General features: G+C 59.0%; 6 protein-coding genes across 6 annotated transcripts; 3 read left to right on the top strand and 3 right to left on the bottom strand.

Annotated features, from left to right (window-relative positions):
• Window positions 1-440: 440 nt before the first annotated feature.
• Window positions 441-1,232, top strand: PLICBS_007896 (uncharacterized protein; the record flags this gene model as incomplete). Its single annotated transcript, XM_018321379.2, has 1 exon — window positions 441-1,232. One exon carries the CDS (start codon window positions 441-443, stop codon window positions 1,230-1,232), a length of 792 nt encoding a protein of 263 aa, XP_018181276.2.
• A 92-nt stretch (window positions 1,233-1,324) lies between these two features.
• On the bottom strand, window positions 1,325-2,893 carry PLICBS_007895 (uncharacterized protein; the record flags this gene model as incomplete). Its single annotated transcript, XM_018321378.2, has 3 exons — window positions 1,325-2,047; window positions 2,118-2,255; window positions 2,309-2,893. The coding sequence occupies 3 exons, from the start codon at window positions 2,891-2,893 to the stop codon at window positions 1,325-1,327; spliced, it is 1,446 nt and encodes a 481-aa protein (XP_018181275.2).
• Window positions 2,894-3,727: 834 nt separating this feature from the next.
• On the bottom strand, window positions 3,728-5,731 carry PLICBS_007894 (uncharacterized protein; the record flags this gene model as incomplete). Its single annotated transcript, XM_018321377.1, has 7 exons — window positions 3,728-4,043; window positions 4,142-4,225; window positions 4,313-4,771; window positions 4,835-5,094; window positions 5,154-5,235; window positions 5,292-5,545; window positions 5,621-5,731. The coding sequence occupies 7 exons, from the start codon at window positions 5,729-5,731 to the stop codon at window positions 3,728-3,730; spliced, it is 1,566 nt and encodes a 521-aa protein (XP_018181274.1).
• Window positions 5,732-7,281: 1,550 nt separating this feature from the next.
• On the top strand, window positions 7,282-9,666 carry PLICBS_007893 (uncharacterized protein; the record flags this gene model as incomplete). The annotated part of the gene is made up of 7 exons (XM_018321376.2): window positions 7,282-7,337; window positions 7,401-7,592; window positions 7,648-7,783; window positions 7,850-8,280; window positions 8,359-8,917; window positions 8,989-9,077; window positions 9,144-9,666. 7 exons carry the CDS (start codon window positions 7,282-7,284, stop codon window positions 9,664-9,666), a joined length of 1,986 nt encoding a protein of 661 aa, XP_018181273.2.
• Window positions 9,667-9,775: 109 nt separating this feature from the next.
• On the bottom strand, window positions 9,776-11,993 carry PLICBS_007892 (uncharacterized protein; the record flags this gene model as incomplete). The annotated part of the gene is made up of 2 exons (XM_018321375.2): window positions 9,776-11,469; window positions 11,642-11,993. The coding sequence occupies 2 exons, from the start codon at window positions 11,991-11,993 to the stop codon at window positions 9,776-9,778; spliced, it is 2,046 nt and encodes a 681-aa protein (XP_018181272.2).
• A 1,451-nt stretch (window positions 11,994-13,444) lies between these two features.
• PLICBS_007891 (uncharacterized protein) lies at window positions 13,445-18,226 on the top strand (the record flags this gene model as incomplete). Its single annotated transcript, XM_018321374.2, has 4 exons — window positions 13,445-15,570; window positions 15,647-16,374; window positions 16,445-17,382; window positions 17,438-18,226. 4 exons carry the CDS (start codon window positions 13,445-13,447, stop codon window positions 18,224-18,226), a joined length of 4,581 nt encoding a protein of 1,526 aa, XP_018181271.2.
• Window positions 18,227-18,528: the final 302 nt, after the last annotated feature.

Genomic DNA, 18,528 nt, shown 5'->3' with positions numbered 1-18,528 from the left:
CCAGTCCAAACCCAGCACTTGTCGATTCGATGATCCCGCCATCTACGGTTCGATCCTAGCAGATGTCAAATAGAGCTCCCACTTGTGACAGCTATCAGGGAGGCTTTCACCCATGGCAGCCACACGGTACTTTGAGCTTGGTGCCATGGAGGGGCGCGGGCAAACAGGGCCGCCTTGAGCCAATCCCCAGTGAAGGTGTCACTGTATTACAGGGGACGAGCTAGCTGCTTCCGGAGACATTAACCGCCAAGGCCCAAGACACCGACACACGGGAAGAGCAGGTTGATCCACCGTCCGGCGCAGCTACTGAGCGAGTGCACTTGTCATCCATCACTGGAGGAGCATTTGTGTATAAGAATGGTTCCAGCGCTCCCTCTCTTTAACGCAGCATGTACTACGCAACACCTTGCTACTGCATCTGAACTCCATTCCTGTTCATCATGGCGACATTCAAGAGCTCTCTCAACATTACCTACATCGGCACGGCCACGGCGATCCTCGACATCGATGGTGTCAAGTTGATCACAGACCCTGTTTTTTCGCAGGCGGGATCCGAATGGGACAAAGGCATCGCCATCCTGAGAACATCAATTTCCCCCGCGCTTCAGCTACAAGATCTGCCTGCCCTCGATGCCGTGCTGTTGAGCCACGAGGATCACGAGGATAACCTCGACGAGTTGGGTCGGCAATTACTTGATGGTCGCAAGGTCCTTACAACCGTGGACGGTGCGAATAAACTAGCACCTCGGCCAGACGTGCGAGGCCTGAAGCCTTGGGAGACTGTGGATCTCAATGTCGGTGGCAAGAGCTTCCAGGTGACCGCCACGCCATGCGTGCACCTGCCGGGAGGCGAATGCACAGGTTTCGTTCTCACCAACGCCGAGTTCGGGGAAACAAACGGACTGCCGAACGCGATTTACATTTCCGGTGACACCATCTACATTGACGATCTCGCTCGACTGAAGGAAAAGTTCAACATCAGTGTTGCGATCCTGAACCTCGGGGCGGCGTCGGTGCCCGTGTCCGACCCGCCCTTAGTCATAACCATGGACGGAAAGCAGGCAGCGCAGCTCATCCGCGAAATCGAACCCGATATCGTGGTGCCATTGCACTTTGAGGGTTGGGATCACTTTGCCCAAGGACGCGAGGAGGTTCTCGAGGTCTTTAAGCGGGAGGGGATCGAGAGCAAAGTTCAATGGCTGCCTCGCGGTGTCGCCACGAACATCGTGTAGGACACCGAACAGCGCAGAAGCCCTCTTGGAATTGCGGCGTCATAGCGCATAGCAATCGAGGTATATACATCTCTTTGCTTGCTCTGTTCCTGTTATCCGGTACACGTAGCCCTCAAAAAATGTCCAATGTAGTGGAAGCCTTTGCCTTCGATCGAGTCGATCGAGTTGTCGCAAGCCTCTATTAAGCTCTTCTCCGTAGGGTGGTGGGATCTCAAGTGCTGGAAAGCCGTCTGTAGCGGAAGGATCAAGGATGTCGCTCCGTAAAGCTTCATGTCGTCCTGCATCAGGTAGTTTACGCTTTCCAGTATCGAAATGGCGATTTCGCGGAGACACTTGGTGACGGTGGTACTCTCGGGCACGTCTCCTCCGATCAACATCGCTAAGGCGCCAAGGTCGGGATATGTGGCCCGGAGTAGGCGTATGTTGGTGACACATATTATCCACAGCGCCCAGTAGTGGGTTAGGCAATTGGCGACGGTGATGTCTAAGAACCAAAGGCAAGGCCCGTGGTCTTTCCGGTCGGCATGCCAATACGAGGGTTGCTCCAGCTGCTCGTAGTAGTTGTTGTGCCAGTTCTCGAGCACATGGAGCAGCTCCAGGTGTGATGACAGTACTTTTCGGGGCTGAGGCCCAACGCTCTTCCCATGTGGGTTGCCGACCATGGAGTGGTCGAACTCGCGCAGCAAACCGGGCAAATCGGCCGCAATGGTCATCAGCTGATGGAGAGGGGCTGGTTTTATGAGTTTGAAGGGCACTGTCTTCCAGGTAGGCTCCGCGAGGAAGGTCGGGTTGCGGGTGCAAATGGCTTGCACAATCTGCAGTCGTGGTCATCCGATGAGCAGGAAGTTTCCAAGGCGTAATGTTCGGCGGCCTTGAATTACTTACCATGGCTGGTCGAAGGCCGATGAATAGCCTATGTGCCTGGCCGGAGACATAAAATGCCGGGCCTTGAAGCTTCAAAAGGGCCTGCAGCCCCAAGACATGAGTTTGTGAGGTGCTTGCGTCCGATTGTGGTAGGATGAGCTGATGGGATGTGTTAGTCACCGTTCCATGTGATGAGAGTCTCACAACAGTACCTCTGAGATCATGAGGCACATGACTGCAGCCGTCAGAACATTTGTGCTTTCTTGGTTGGCATGGACAAGCGCGCGGTTCACCGAGCGCAGCGCCGTGCAATGGGTCGTCAAGGCGTCACCCATCGGCGCGATGCCGTGATAACCCCGCGCGAGAATCGACATGGCAAGCGTCCGAACCGGTGCTGCAATGGTGACCTCATGCTCGGGCGTGTCGGCAATGTCCGGCAGCAGTTCCACCCACGAACCGCATATCCGGGGCGGAGAGAATGCGGCGTCGAGGTCTGTGACGTCTGGGTGCAGTGTCGGGGCAAAGTTCTGAATCAACAGAAGGATGATGTGCTGCAACGGCCAGTGCAGAGACGGGCTGATGGGGTACAGGGCGGAAGCGTGATGATCTTGGCGGGCTGGACTCTGTTGATGAGCCTCCGCTTTCAGGGCCGCCCGGCGCCGTGCCTCGGCGCGGGCATCGCCCTTGTTGTTTGGAGACTTCTTCGAGACGTCGCCATGGCGGACGCGGGACCCCGTTTTGGACATGGGTACAAAGATGAGATCGTAGTTATATCCCGCACATTTGCGCCGCGTCATGACGCATTGCGTGCAAGCCGGGCGCTTGCCATCACACTGCGACTCGTAGAGCCACCGGTCAGCGGGAGGCGCGGGAATCACAGCCCGGGGGTCTCACTCACGCCCAGCTTGCGCGCTCGGCAGGTATGGCACACGGTGACCTGTCTGACCTTCATCGCTACGGCGTTGAAACGATGAGTGCGCCGTGGCTTTGCCTCTCCGGTGATTGCCTAGGTTCGGCCTGGCGAGTTGTGTGGAATGCCGAGAGGTCGCCAGCTGGAAGAGGGTTTCGTCACTCATGCGATCCAAAAATGGGTCGCTGCCACTGCCGACCGCGGCACATCATGGTGGCTCAACTCAAAGTACTGGACTAACGCTGGCTGCGGGAACGACCTTCCTCGGATTTGATGGGACGCTTACTAGAATGTCATAATCGTACATCTACATGCAGCTCCGGTTCTCAGCATCAGCGTGCTACTCTCGCTTCCTTCCCACGCTTAAAGTCGACGGCACTAGTCCCAGAGATTACCTGGGGAAGCATGATAGTGACGGTACGGTAGTGGTGTCGCCGTTGAAGAAGCATGAACGATCGCCAATGGCCGTTGGGCATCCCCACACTCACGCTACGCTGCTTCGGGGCATTAAACCCGCCAAGACTCTCTCCAGCGCGTGCCGCACACAGATGAACATAGCGGGACATTGAGGCTGGTATGCCGCTGGGCACGATCGGGACTTCGAGAGATGCATTTGAGTGGTGTGCACAAATCGGTGAGTAAACGACTTTCATCGCTGACGGCAGAGCCAGCTTATTAAAGTACGTATCGGCCGCTATTATGCCAACACTTCATCTTCCCTCTAAGACAGCTGCCCAATCTTCTTGACCATGTCCACCTCGAGCACGTCGTGCTGCTGCCCGCTGCCGAGCTTGGTTTCGACCTGCCTGACGCGCTCGTCAAAGTCTTCGTGGGGCCCCTTGATCTTGCCAAACGCAAAGGTGTTGTTGTCGAATATGTCGTTCATCTCTTCCAGGCTCTTGCCCTTGGTCTCCTGGAAGAAGAGGAAGACGTGCACGAACGCCGCGACACAGAACGTGCCGAAGATCATGTAGAACCTCCATTGGATGTTTTGGAAGGCCGGCGGGGTCATGAAAGTCAGGGAGAAGTTGCACAGCCTGCCATCGTGGTCAGCCCGTTGACATTCCATGTGCACGTACGAAGTATGCACGACTCGCCGAGACGAATGTCGAGCGTGGGTGAGTGGGTATCTTACCAGTTGAACAACGTCGCCAGGGACACGGCCTTGGAGCGAATGTACAGAGGAACGATTTCTGAAGGGTATATCCAACCCATAGGTCTGTCGAGGAGTCAGTTGAGTCCACCGCCAAGCGCCCTGATAAGTTGACGGCCAGAAGCGACACCGATTGAGGATCAGGGAACTTACCCCCAAGTGCAAGCAAAAGTAGCAATAAACAGGTAGCTGCACGCAATGATCGCCTTGCTAGCACTGCTGTCACTAACAACCCAGGTGATGGTCGGGCTATCCTTGAGGCCACCAGGGACGGCATGACCCTGCGTCGCCATGATGGCCCCCGTCGAGAACAGCCACACGGCCATGAGGGCGCTGCCGGCCATCATCACACGGCGGCGTGGCAGCTTGTCGACAAACAGCAGCGCCGGCACAGTCATGACGACATTGATGATGTACTGGATGCTGGCGATGGTCAAGTTGGTCGTCCCGGAGAGTCCTGCCATCTGGAAGATGTACACAATGTAGTACATGAGGGCGTTGGTGCCGCTGTACTGGGCCCAAATATGTGCAAAGATGGCGACGTGGACCCGAACAATGTTTCGCTTGGAAAACACCTCGGCCCAAGAAGTAGATCCGTACTGGATCTCTTGTCTGCCGCCGGCGTTGTTAGCCAACCGCAATGAAGGAACTGCTGAGCACATCGGCGCGACTTACTGCACACGCTCCCGGATCTCCTGAATCTCCGTTATCACCTCAGCATTTGTCGTGTCTCCGTTGGCGCGCAGCGACGCGAGAACGTTCAAGGCTTCGTCCCACCGGTCTTTGCTGGCCAGCCAGCGTGGGGAGCGCGGCATGAACGGCACGCAAATGAGGAGCACCACCGCAGGGATCATTTGCAAGCCCCACGGTACTCTGAACGAGGCGTTGGACTGGATAAAGGAGGTTCCGTACGAGACGTAGTACATGATGAGGATCTGGGGCATCAATATCAGCTGGGTTCTCCGCTGTGCAGAATGGGCGCCTGAAAGCTTACACCCCAGGTAATCATCCACTGCTGGAGCGAGATCAAACGTCCTCGACGCCTCGCGGGGCTGATTTCAGCGATATAGATCGGTCTGTGATTGATGCGTCAGCCCCTGCCAATCGAACGCGGAATCCAATCGTCTCGTACCCTTGACTGGTCAACATGCCAACAGCCCAGCCGTTGACGATGCGCGAGACGATGAGCATTGCCCGGTTCTGCACCGCGCTCATCAAGATTGAACCGCAGATAAAGATGATGCACGCGACAGCCATGGAGTCTCGTCTCCCGATCCTGTCGCCGGTCCACGAAGCAAAGAATGAGCCGAGCAGGGACCCGCCTGCCATGGAGGCTGTGATGCCGCCTTGTGTCACCGAGTTGGGCTTGGAAAAGTAGGTTTTGTACTATAAACGTGGGGATCATTTTAGTAAAAAGGGTTCTCCTGCGACTGGAGACACCAGCGTTCAATGTTGACTGACCTGTGGCGTGGCGAGCACAGCGGAGAGCGTGCTCACGTCGAAACCCTGCAACAAGCCGCCAATCGTCGCCAGCGTGGCGACGAGATACACGTTGGTGAGTCTGGGCGCCATCTTGAAGTTCCCCGAGGCTTTGATGGGCTCCAAGAGGGCCAAGAGGTCGAGTCTTCGTAGGGGCAGCAGGCAGGCGAACGAGGGTCTGGTGGTTCAAATGTCACGGACGCTCTTCGAAGCTGAGGCACCGGAGAGTCGCCTCGGTGGCAATGCTGACGACCATCGCGCCCGTATTTGTATCTGCCCGCGTCAAGCTCGCAAGAGGAAAATGCCGATTCACCAAAAGGGAGCATCAGATCTTTGTCGGCCAAGATGCTACCAAGCCACGTGCCCACGGGGCTCACCGGGGGCCTTGATTTCCCCAGAGTCTGGGGAAATGGCGTTTGTCGTTGGCGCCATCAACTCCAAATCTGTTTGGCTGGGAACCTCCACAATCCGGGCCCATCGGCTTCGCTAGTCACTATTAGGCGAGGGGCCGAGCATCTCCAGAGGGGAAGTCGTCGGCGCCGTCGCCTATTAGTATCGATGCCCCGTCGTCGCCTTTCGACCGTTCGGCTCGCCTGTGGCATTTTCAGCTCCAGCCAAGGACGACTCTTCCCGAGCGCAAAGGGGGGACCTCTGGGCCTAGGTTTGTGACCACTGCTTTGCCTGCCGTGCCGGTTGACGGCGGCTGACACTCACTCCAGGGTGTCTCGTCACTGCTGCCGCTCCCGTCGGTTTCCGCGCCTTGCTTGGGTGGCTTTTTTCGCCCCCCCTGCGGCCTTATCGAGCCGACAGCGCCGAAGCCGACGACACACACTATCGGCGGCCTACCACTTCAGCGCATTGGAGATACGGCCAGACGTGTAAGATGAATGGTGGCAAAGGGAAGCCGCTGTCCCCGGCGAGCCTGGAGGGGAGTTCGGAGAGAGGAAAGCGCTCCAGGACAGGTATGATGCCAGAGTGGACTCGGTTCGCGCAAACTGCGCTATACGCGCCGTCCAGCGATTACTGCTAACGACCCTGGTGCTCACTGCTCAGGATGCGGGACCTGTCGAGCGCGCAAGGTACGGGCAGCGATTCATTGAACTTTTTTTTTCTTCTTGCTGCATGAAGACCCCTTTGCTCACGAAGCGCCACAGGTGAAATGCGATGAGCGACCCAACGGCTGCGCCAACTGCGAGCGCCTTCACATCCCCTGCCTCCGACCTGAAGGAAGCAGCTCCGCATCCCTGGCCGCTGCCGCGGGACACGCCATCGTCACAGCGGAAAAGCTTCGACGGCATCGCGCGTTCCGCTCATGTCGGCCGTGCCGAGTCGCCAAGGTGCGCTGCTCGGGCGAGCAGCCTGAATGCGAGCGGTGCCGCCAGCGCAGCCGCAAGTGCGAGTATGACGACAAGGCGGCGCCGCGATGGGTGAAGCGCGCGCGAAAGCTGCAGTCCGGCTCTGACGAGGACTTGCGCGGCGCAGAGGCACCGCTGGGAGACTCCCGTGTGGCGCTGGGGGCCCACAGAGGTCTCGGATCGAGCGCCTCTGAGAGTGACGATGTTGGTGATGAGCACACATGGAGCGGCAAAGGAGAATCGCAACGCAGGCGTAAATCCACCGCCAGATGTCAGACTCCGCCCGAAATGCAGCGGCAAGTCCGAGCCAACGGCGGTCGCCAAGTCAGCCCAGAGCTCGAATGGTGAGCCCGCTCCGAGTCCAGTCAGCGGTACGACCTGATCAATCTGACATGCTCTACGTCCAGGCTCTTTTCGCACAAGCTGCCCGCGTTCCCGTATGTCCTCCGGCTGGTGAAGCTATACTTCAAAATGGTCCATCCGCTTCGATCATTCGGCTTCATCCACCGCCCGTCATTTATGCAGTTCATTGAGGACCAGAGTGAGGCCGGTCGCAACAGCAACGTGGTCCTACTAGCCGTCTGCGCCCTCGGTGCCAAGTAAGTCAAGACCCTCAATGGAGGTACAGTAATGTTCCAGTGCCAATGGCTGCAGGTTCTTTGCAGCCTCGTCTGCGTCGGAGGAGGAGGCAGGCGAGGGGCTCGCCCTGCGCGCTGGGTGTCAATGGGCACGCAGAGCCCAACAACTGCTGTTCGCGAGCATCAACCGCCCGTCGACAGACACGGTCATGGTAAGGCTACACTGACAGTGACCGGCCCCAAAACGAGCGTCGCCACTGATCATCATGGCCTTATAGGCCGCTGTACTCTTGCACGAACACGAGCTCCGCATCGGCAACTACGCCGCCGCGTTCATGATCACCGGCCTGGCGGTGCGCTTCGCGCAGGGGCTCCAGCTCAACGTCGAGCAGCAAGTCGTCCGCGCGCGCGTCAGCCCGGCCAAGGTTATGCCCTCGCTCTACGAGTCGTGCCGGCGCGTCATGTGGAGCGTCTATGTGATGGACTCGTGGGTCGGAAGCGGCGTCGACGAGCTGACGATGCTCGACGACAAGAACATCAACATCCAGCTGCCCGCGCCCGAGAGCGACTTCGTCCTCGAGACACCCAGGGCGACGGTCCTTCCGCAGCTGCCGTCCGATGCTTGCTTCAGGACGACCAGCAGGTCCGACGATCTGGACTTGGAGGCACATTTCGTGCTGATGGTGGGCCTGCGCAAGAGAATTCTCAGGTACGTGTGGTGGCAACGCTGCGGTCGGCATCGGTGATGATGCGCAGCACTCGATAGACACACGCTGACTGCTTTTAGGGTGGTAAAACACTTGGACGAGTCGCAGCCGCCGTGGATGGAGCAGTCCGAGTACTCGACGCTGAGGGCCGAGTGCCAAGCTTGGTACAGCTCCCTGCCCGAGAGCCTCAAGTTTAGCCGGTCCGCGGTGCAGAAACGCAAGGTGTCAGGCCAACATGGGGCACTCATGCTCCTGCACATCACGTATCACCAGTCCATGTGCGACCTGACGAGAATCGGCATGGTCGAGCTGTTTCGGATCCGGGCACCCATCGTGTTCCCCGCCGAGCAGCACGAGTTCGTGCAGTCCGTGCAGGACGCCTGCTTCGACCACTGCATGGCCGTCTCTTCCGTCCTCCAAGAAGCTCTGCATCATGGTACCGAGGCCTTTGCAGACACGTGGCTCTGTGTGGTGGCACACGATGTGTCGAGGGTACAGATACACTACGCGAAGAACCGGCTGGGGTCCAGCGCGCGACACGATCACTACGGCTTCGCTTCCGAGGTGAATGCCGCGCTCAGTGTCAACTTTGAGGCTCTCCACAGGATGATTCCGCTTCTTGCTTTGGCGAAGCCTTTGGTGAGCCTTTTTCTCGTCGCTTTGACCGCGCACAACTCGTCCGTACTGACCGGCTGTTCCCTGTGTATCAGCACACCGCGGCGCTCGCATTGGCCAAGTCGGCGGGCTTTGAACTGCCATTGGCCGACCCCGAAACTCGTCTCAATGCCTCTGGAAAAGCGTGAGTTGGTCCCAGGGAACAGATCCCAACCACGAGACTTCTTACTGACGGTGTGTCCTGCGCCAGACCATCACGCCCCGGCAGTCCCTGCCCACTGACTCCAGAATATGTGCTGAACCCACTGGCGATATACCGTATGGCACGCAAGGACATCCGAGAAAGCGGCCCCAGCGCAGCGGATCCCGCCGATGGAAGCTGTGCAGCCGACGATGCGTACACGGAGGAGCACCAACCCATGCCCACGCCTGCGATGGAACCTGCAGCCATGGCGGGGCCGGCGCCCGGGGCAGACAACCCACAAGGCCCGGTCGATGTTATCCGGAACATCCCTTTGCCAGAGCCGTTCCAGCTTCCGATGAGCTTCGACGACCTGCAAGTGTATATGAGCCTACCGCCGCTGCTCGATGCGTATGAAGAGCCGGCGGCTCACAGGAACGGGACGGGGGCGTTCTTCGACTTCAACGGCGCGTCGGCAATGGCGCCATTCCAAGCTGCCCCTGTGCAGTTTGTGGGATCAGCGGATCCCAGCGCTGGACTGGCCGAGTATCTGCCACAATTCGACCAACGCGGATCAATGTGGGCGACATAGGGTGACGCGGCGATCACGAGCTGGTAACATAAGCCACCGCTTTCTCGCAATTGTTGTCCTCCGTGGTCAGCGGCCTGTCACATGGGAGCAAGCCTGAGTCCGCATAGGTTCACACTATCTTGATGGTTGTGGCTGCTTGTGGGAACCCCAGGCGTTGCAGCCAGGCCTCAGCGCTGGCGCCAGACTGTATCGGCGGCCTCGACAGCTGTACGATCCCAATTCGCTTCAACGTGGTCGAGTCTCCTGTTCCAACAAAACTCGCGGTGGTAAGCACCAGCAAGTACATCGCACCAGAAACAGGCGACTCGCCCAGCGCCAAGCAAAAGACCTCGGAGCCAGAAGATATGATATCTTGCCCCGATCGAATGTCATAGTCTGCCCAGGTGGTGTTGACGGTGGATCTGAGGAACTCAAGCCGAAGAAGTTGCCATGGCTTAGCCGCGGTATCATCGCCGTCCTCATGCTGGACTGACGCCGCTGCTAGCCTCCCACGCAGCGTAAGATAGCCGTCTAGCAGCTCCCCAGTCGCATCGGTCCCTGCGCTCGAGCAATTGGCGTCCAACACCTCGCAAAGAGAGATTATGCCGGCAGCCGCATCGGGGTATTTGACGGGGCCCTTGACGGCCGCCCAAGACCATGATGGAGCTCGCCATCGAGCGGGGCGCTGTCTCTGGACACCATCGTCGCGGTCCGCATTGAAGCCGTCTACGTGCCACAGCAGGTCAGCAACGAGCGTCCTCTTCCAGAGGCCAGCCAAGTACTCTGAGTTGACGACACTCTGGAATTGCTTCGCCAATCCTGAAATGGCCGGAAGGATGTCCTTGTCCAAAGTAAGGTCCAGCTTGGTATACTCCTCGACCAGCCGATGCCAACATAGCTCCAGCTCCGAGTCGCTGAGCGTTGTCCAGTAGTGGCGACTGAAATAGGTCTTTGGCTGCGAGACATGATCTAGCGCGACGTTGTCGGGAGGAGCTGAAGTCCGGTCGGAAGGGCCTTGGCACGTGCACTGGCAGAGGCTGTCTTCGAGACACTCCCAGAAGAGTTCTTGTGGCCCGAAGTGCAGAACGCGTGGTGACAGGAAACGCTCTTGGAAGATCCACCCACGGGTGAGCGTTGGAAGATCGGGCGTCATCCCCAGTCTCTGGTCCATGTATCCTGAAATGTGGGCGAGGGATCGCCGGAAGCAGATCGTCTCAACATTACCGTCGGCAAGCGAATGTTCTAAATAGTGCGTTGCAAATGACGAGCCACACTCGGCGAAGAGGCCGTCGTCGACGTCGACGGAGCTGGAGGCGGAAACGACCAAAAGTGCCTGACTGAATATCGTGCCCATCTTGCTTGACTCCCGCCTCCAGTCTTCCGCGTCATCTTGAACGATGCAGAGGCTGTCAATCCACAGGTACCTGACTCCCAATCTCCTCACGAATAGTATGGTCTCGCGATATGTTCGAGGCAACGCCACCCAAGGGACCTCTTGGTGGTGCTGGCTCACATTGGACGACAAGGTCTGCAAGACGGGAGCGCGGCCCCAGCGGTGGCTGAGACAAACGTAGTTGGAGTGCTCGTCGTCACCTTCCTGTTCTACGAGGCGCACCGGGTCGCCATCCCGGGCGCCGATGTCGAGGATACGTTGCGCGCGGCCGCGTGGCGCCAGGAGGCGGGAGCGGCGGCACATCGTGTGGGACGCGTTGCACCGCGACAGACACTTCCGCGCCCACGCGAGGCTCGCGTCGGTGGCGGTGCCGGCGGGCACGTCAAATCCGATCGGCACATCAGGAAACGTGCTCGCGATCCAAGAAGACCCTACGAAACACAACGGAGTCGTTAGCGGGCGCGCGGTTCGGGCTTCCCGCCTTTGGCGCGTCGCTTCCGCAGCCAACTCAAGGCACGGCGCGCCAAAGTCCGGGCCCAACAACAAGGCCCGGTGCATGTGGCGGCCGGACAAGGGACGGGTGGCCAAGGGTTCTTATCTCACTTGTAGATGCGGGCGGGGCGAGAACGGAGATTGGCAGCCCGCGTGAGAAAACAAACATGCCCAGGCCCCGGCCAGAGGCCGCCGCGTTGAAGTCGAGTCGCAGCAGATCATGACCGACTTTCGGGGGCACCGCCGCCGGCGGATCAGCCCCATCATCAGCGAGGGCACGGACCAGTGCGCGGGAGAGGACGGAGCATGTGACGCATCCCGCGCGGCCCGCAGCGGTCATGCTGCCGAGGCTGGTGATGACGGAGGCCCGGCCGCCACTCGGGGGTCGGGGATGGTTGCAGGCCCGGCACGGTCCACACTGCTCAGGTTCGGGGCCGCGAAGGCTGGTGGCGGTGGTGGCCATCTTGGATCAGGCTTGGGGGGCTCCCGTGCACAGCGGCAACAGGAGGGTAGGGCAGTGTGCCGCACCAGCGGTGCGGTAGGTGGTATTGTTACGCGTCTTGCGTGGCGGGTGTGCAAGGAACGGGAAGCGGAAAGTTCAGACGGTGTGTGTGCGTGGAGCCCAGGCTGGAGGATGACGATCTGGCCGTGACGTGACAGTCGGCGCCAGGTCAATTCCCGACGCCGGCCGGGGGGGTTGCGGGTTGCAGGGATCCGCCGTCGTGAGTGGATTGGCGGCGGCGGTTTCTGTTGTTTTGTTTTTTGTTTGGATCTGCTGGGCGGCATTTCCTGTTCCCAAGGGCGCAGGGGTGCGACACCTCCCTACCCGGCAGCAAAACTTTGCGAACCCGCGAGCCCGTATTCGACACGGACCGTCAACGGGGTTCGGGCATGGCTTTTCTGTGAAGCGTTGGGCGTTGGGGACGGTCCAGTATGGATGTGGCCGTCTTGGACAAGATCCGTCGCCTCGGGGCGAGGCTGTGTGCGGTGCGCCCCCAAGTCGGGTGTTATAGAGTTTCGGCCAGAAATGTGCAGCAAGCCGAGCAACCGGTCGACGTTGCACGCGCCCCAGTCCGATACCGATGCGGCCTCTTTGGCGACTGCACGAGTCCATTGTCCATGTGTCCGTCTTCAATCTCGACTCGCTTGATATGCATCACCACCGCTCGCTAGGACCGCTTGATGCATCACGCACATTTATCAGTCACACCTTCGGAGCTCCCCCCCCCCCCCCCCCCCCCCGGGGCGGTTCAGACGCACAAACTGCCGGCCCTTCGGCGCCTGCGTATTCTCCGGCTCGCCCGACTGCCGGCGTCCGCCAGGCGCCAGAAGGTTTCGCTAGCTCGGTCCTGGTTCCCGAGCGCGCCAAAAAGTGGGAGGGCGGGTCCTTGTCCCGCCCCAGCTTCACACCTTGGCAAGGTGAAATGCTTGGGTCGTTCGTAATTAGACATCACATGCCAGAAGCAGTCGAGCGTGGGACGCACGCCCTGGCCTTTGCTATCCATGCTATCCTCGTGGTGGGCCAGGGCGAGGGGCAGTGCATCGGCTTTTGCCCACTGCCGACAACGTCGACCATGCTGGGCTGAAGATTGGCAACCTGAGGGACGGGACTGCACAATGACGCTTCCGGAGCCACCGGGGGTGCAACAAGTCCGGTCTGTCAACTCCACCCCATCAGGGACGCCGTAGGGCTCGACGGGACTGGCCAATGCCGTCAAGATGGACAGACAAGGTTGGAGCTAGGCAGCATGTGGATTCATCGAACGCTTGTACCCCTCGCTCATATTAAGTCAGAGTCCCTGCTCCCACCGCATCGTGCTCGTGAGTCTCGCGCTGGGTGCATGTGTATTCCTGGAACGAGACGTGGCTACTAAACGAGAGATTCTCGTCTCTGAATGGCCGTCACAAACCACCATGTCGAGCCCTGAAAAGCAGCCGGCGGCCAGCAGCGGCGACGAAGCCGTTGCGCCGCTCGGCGACCACGACAACACCCACGGGGGTCAGCCCATCACAACCAGCACAGATACCCCCGCCGAGAAAGATGCGTCAACGGCCAACGAGCCCAACTCGTCGTCGTCGTCTTCGGAAGAGCCGACTTTCGAGCCGCTACAGCGCTTGGACAGCACGCGCATGATTGAGAACCAAGACCGGGATGAGCTCGTCCGAATCGCTACCGCCCTGTCTCGCAGACGGTCCAGCATCGGCGACCAACCTCGCATAAGCCAGGTGCTCACCGGGACGGAGGCATACGAAACGTCGCTGGACCCCGAGAGCAGCAACTTCGACCTCTCCAAGTGGTTGCGCCGCTTCGTCGACCAGCTGCAGGCGGAAGGCGTCGAAGCCAGGCGCACCGGCGTCGCCTTCCGGAACCTGGACGTCTTCGGATCTGGCGCGGCGCTGCAGCTCCAGCAGACGGTCGGGTCGTTCTTGCTGGCCCCCGCGCGGCTGGGTGAGCTCCTCAGTTTCGGCAAGAAGCAGCCCAAGCAGATCCTCCATGGCTTTGAGGGCCTGGTCAAGAGCGGTGAGCTCCTGGTTGTGCTGGGCCGTCCCGGATCTGGCTGCAGCACCCTGCTCAAGACCCTCTGCGGCGAGCTCGAGGGCCTGGAGCTCGGCTCCAACTCCGTCATCCACTACAACGGCATCCCGCTGAAGCAGATGCAGCGCGAGTTCAAGGGTGAGACCGTCTACAACCAAGAAGTCGACAAGCACTTCCCACACCTCACTGTCGGGCAGACGTTGGAGTTTGCCGCCTCTGTCCGAACCCCCTCGCACCGCATCCAAGGCATGTCTCGCGCCGAGTACTGCCGCTATATCGCGCAGGTCGTCATGGCGGCCATTGGTCTGAGCCATACCTATAACACCAAGGTTGGCAACGACTTCATTCGCGGCGTCTCTGGCGGCGAACGCAAGCGTGTCAGTCTCGCCGAGATGGTGCTGGCCGGCAGCCCGTTCGCTTGCTGGGATAACAGCACGCGTGGACTCGACTCGGCGACGGCCTTCAAGTTTGTCCAGTCCCTGCGCCTCATCTGCGACGTTGGAGACCAGACCAACTGCGTCGCCATCTACCAGGCCAGCCAGTCCATATACGAGCTCTTCGATAAGACCACGGTCCTCTACGAGGGCCGGCAAATTTACTTCGGGCCGGCAAACCAGGCGAAGCGCTACTTCGAGAAGCAGGGCTGGCACTGCCCGCAGCGGCAGACCACCGGCGACTTCCTCACCTCCGTCACGAACCCTCAGGAGAGACAGGCGCGCGAGGGCTGGGAGAATAAGGTCCCCCGCACGCCAGAGGAGTTTGAGCGGTGCTGGCGCCAGTCGCCCGAATACGACGCGATGAAGGCGGAGATCGACGAGTACGACAAGACCTACCTGCATGAGCAGCAGCATGAGAGCGTCGCCCAGTTCCGCGAGCAAAAGAACTACCGCCAGGCCAAGCACGTCCGGTCCAAGTCCCCCTACATCATCAGCACCTGGATGCAGATGCGCCTTTTGAGCAAGCGCGCGTACCAGCGCATCTGGAACGACATATCTGCCACCCTCACGCAGATCCTCTCGTTGTTATTCATGTCCCTCGTCATCGGCTCCATCTTCGTCGGCACCCCCGACGCCACCGTCGGCTTCTACGCGAAAGGTTCAGTCCTGTTCATGGCCATTCTTCTCAACGCCTTGACGGCAATCTCGGAGATCAGTGGTCTCTACGAGCAGCGCCCGATTGTCGAGAAACAAGCTTCGTACGCCTTTTATCACCCCGCGTGGGAGGCAGCAGCCGGCATCCTGGCGGACATACCCGTCAAGTTCTGCACAGCTGTCGTCTTCAACGTTATACTGTACTTCATGTCGGGGCTTCGACGAGAAGCCGGCCCATTCTTCCTCTACTTCCTCGTTTCCTACATTACTGTCTTCGTCATGAGCGCCATCTTCAGGACAATGGCCGCTGCGACAAAGACAATTTCGCAGGCAATGGCGTTGTCAGGAGTCTTGGTTCTTGCTCTTGTCATCTATACAGGCTTCGTCATTCGAGTGCCAGACATGCACCCTTGGTGAGTTGACAGCGCGGCGCAGCCCCTCAATCGCGGGCCCCCAAGACAGCCTCAGCTAACAGCTCTCCGCGCACAGGTTCGCGTGGATTCGATGGATCAACCCGATCTTCTACGCCTTTGAGATTCTTGTCGCCAACGAATTCCACAACCAGGACTTTACCTGCTCGGCCATCATCCCGCCATTCTCGCCACCGATCGGAGACTACTGGGTGTGCAACGCAGTCGGCGCTGTTCCCGGGCAATACACGGTGAACGGAGATGCCTTTATCCAAACTAACTATGAGTACTACTACTCGCATGTTTGGCGCAATTTTGGTATTCTCTGTGGCTTCCTCGTCTTCTTCATGCTCCTGTACTTCTTGGTCGTCGAGATCAACTCCTCAACCACCAGCACGGCAGAGACACTCGTCTTTCAGCGAGGCCACGTTCCGCAGTACCTGCTCACGAACAAGGGGAAACTCGTGCAGGAGAGCGGAGGCCCCGCCCAGGAGGTCAAGAAGGCCGATGAAGGAGTCTCAGACGTCAGGGGTCTGGAGCCTCAGAAAGATACCTTCACATGGCGCAACGTAGTGTACGACATCGAGATCAAGGGCCAGCCTCGCAGGCTCCTCGATCATGTCTCTGGATGGGTCAAGCCCGGCACCCTCACGGCGTTGATGGGCGTGTCAGGCGCGGGCAAGACAACCCTGCTGGATGTGCTGGCTGAACGAACTACAATGGGTGTCATTACCGGCGACATGCTGGTCAATGGTGAGCCAAGAGATGCGTCCTTCCAGCGCAAGACCGGATATGTACAGCAGCAAGGTAAGTTGCGAGCGCCTCTTCGAACCTGACTACGCCGAGGAGTCAAGAAGCGTTTAGCTAACCTCCGCAGATTTGCACCTTGAGACAGCGACTGTGCGTGAAAGTCTCCGCTTTAGCGCTATGCTTCGACAGCCCAAGTCCGTGAGCAAGAAGGAGAAGTACGAATTTGTCGAGGATGTCATCAAGATGCTCAACATGGAAGACTTTGCCAACGCCATCGTCGGTGTCCCCGGCGAAGGCCTCAACGTCGAGCAGCGCAAGCTCCTCACCATCGGTGTCGAGCTGGCCGCGAAGCCCAAGCTGCTTCTGTTCCTCGATGAGCCGACCAGCGGTCTCGACTCGCAGAGTTCCTGGGCCATTTGCGCCTTCCTCCGCAAGCTCGCCAACTCGGGCCAGGCCATTCTCTGCACCGTCCACCAGCCGAGCGCGGTCCTCTTCCAGCAGTTCGATCGCTTGCTGTTCCTTGCCAAGGGTGGCAAGACCGTCTACTTTGGTGACATTGGCGACAACTCCCGGACGCTCCTCGACTACTTCTCGTCGAGAGGCGCGCGCAAGTGCGGCGACGAGGAGAACCCGGCCGAGTACATGCTCGAGATTGTCAACAACGGCACAAACAGCGATGGCGAGCCTTGGGACAAGGTTTGGAACTACAGCGACGAAGCGCAGGGCATTCATACCGAGCTTGACCGAATTCACAATGAGAAGCTGAGCAACCGAAACAGCGGTACCACGGGAGCCACGGGGGCTTCCGTCTCGCACGAGGACAGCCGCGAGCACGCCGAGTTTGCCATGCCGTTCATGACGCAGGTCTTTATCGTGACGCACCGTGTCTTCCAACAGTACTGGAGGATGCCCAGCTACATCTTCGCCAAGTTTGCCCTCGCCATTTTTGCGGGCCTGTTCATCGGCTTCACTTTCTTCAATGTCGACAACACTGAGGCGGGTACCCAGAACGTCATCTTCTCCGTGTTCATGGTCACCACCATTTTCACCACGCTGGTGCAACAGGTAAGTTTATCACGGAAGAACTACCAGCTGTGACTCGTCTGACACGTCCAACTAGATTCAACCCTTGTTCCTCACCCAGAGAGCGCTGTACGAGGTCCGCGAACGGCCGAGCAAGGCATATTCGTGGAAGGCCTTCCTCATTGCCAACATCGTCGTCGAGATCCCGTGGCAGCTCGTTGCCGGCGTCCTCATCTACGCCTGCTTCTACTACCCAGTCGTCGGCATCCAATCGTCGCAGCGTCAGGGTCTTGTTCTCCTGTACATCCTTCAGCTCCTGGTCTACGCCTCGGCCTTTGCCGATATGACGATTGTGGTGATGCCAGACGCCCACACCGCGTCGTCTGTGGTCACAGTTCTCACCATCATGTCCATCATCTTCTCCGGCGTCCTCCAGACCGCGGATGCGCTGCCGGGCTTCTGGAAGTTCATGTATCGCGTCAGCCCCTTTACATACTGGATCGGCGGCATCGTCGCGACCGAGCTTCACGGAAGGCAAATCAACTGCTCCGAGACGGAACTGAGCATCTTCAACCCCCCTCCGGGATATACCTGCGCCCGGTACCTGATGCCCTTGGAGGGTAAGGCTCCCGGACAGCTGCTCAACCCCATGGCTACAGAGCAGTGCATGTACTGCCCGGTCACGAACGCGGATCAGCTCCTGGCGGCCTCACGCATCTACTGGAGCGACCGCTGGCGTAACTGGGGCATTTTCATGGCGTACATTGTCTTCGACATCTTTGTCGCCGTTCTTCTTTATTACCTATTCCGCATCAAGAAGGCACATACGGGCTTCTCCGGCTTCAGCCTGCCATGGCTGAAGAAGTCAAAGAAGGGAGGGTCGTGAGGCTCGTCTTGATTTGTGTTTTTTACTTTGTTTGTTGCCTCCGGCTTGGGGGATGCCGGACTCCCCAAAACACGCCGTGACATGTAACTGGTGGAACAGTAAATGCTCTTTCCAGCGCGATATAGACTATGCTCTCTCCGTTTTTATTGTTTTATTTTTACCATGTACTATTTGGTTATAATCCTAACACCGTACCTTTTTTTTTGTCGTAACCTCACAAGCTTTCTTGATGATTTGGAACGACTCGCGCGGTCCTGAGCGCCTGATGCGAGACCAATGTTCGCGCACTGGGGTCAGCGGCG

This window comes from Purpureocillium lilacinum (assembly GCF_023168085.1).
Source record: "Purpureocillium lilacinum CBS 284.36 DNA, scaffold_5, whole genome shotgun sequence".
Lineage (NCBI taxonomy): Eukaryota > Fungi > Ascomycota > Sordariomycetes > Hypocreales > Ophiocordycipitaceae > Purpureocillium > Purpureocillium lilacinum.
This window is presented reverse-complemented; position numbering and strand designations above follow the sequence as displayed.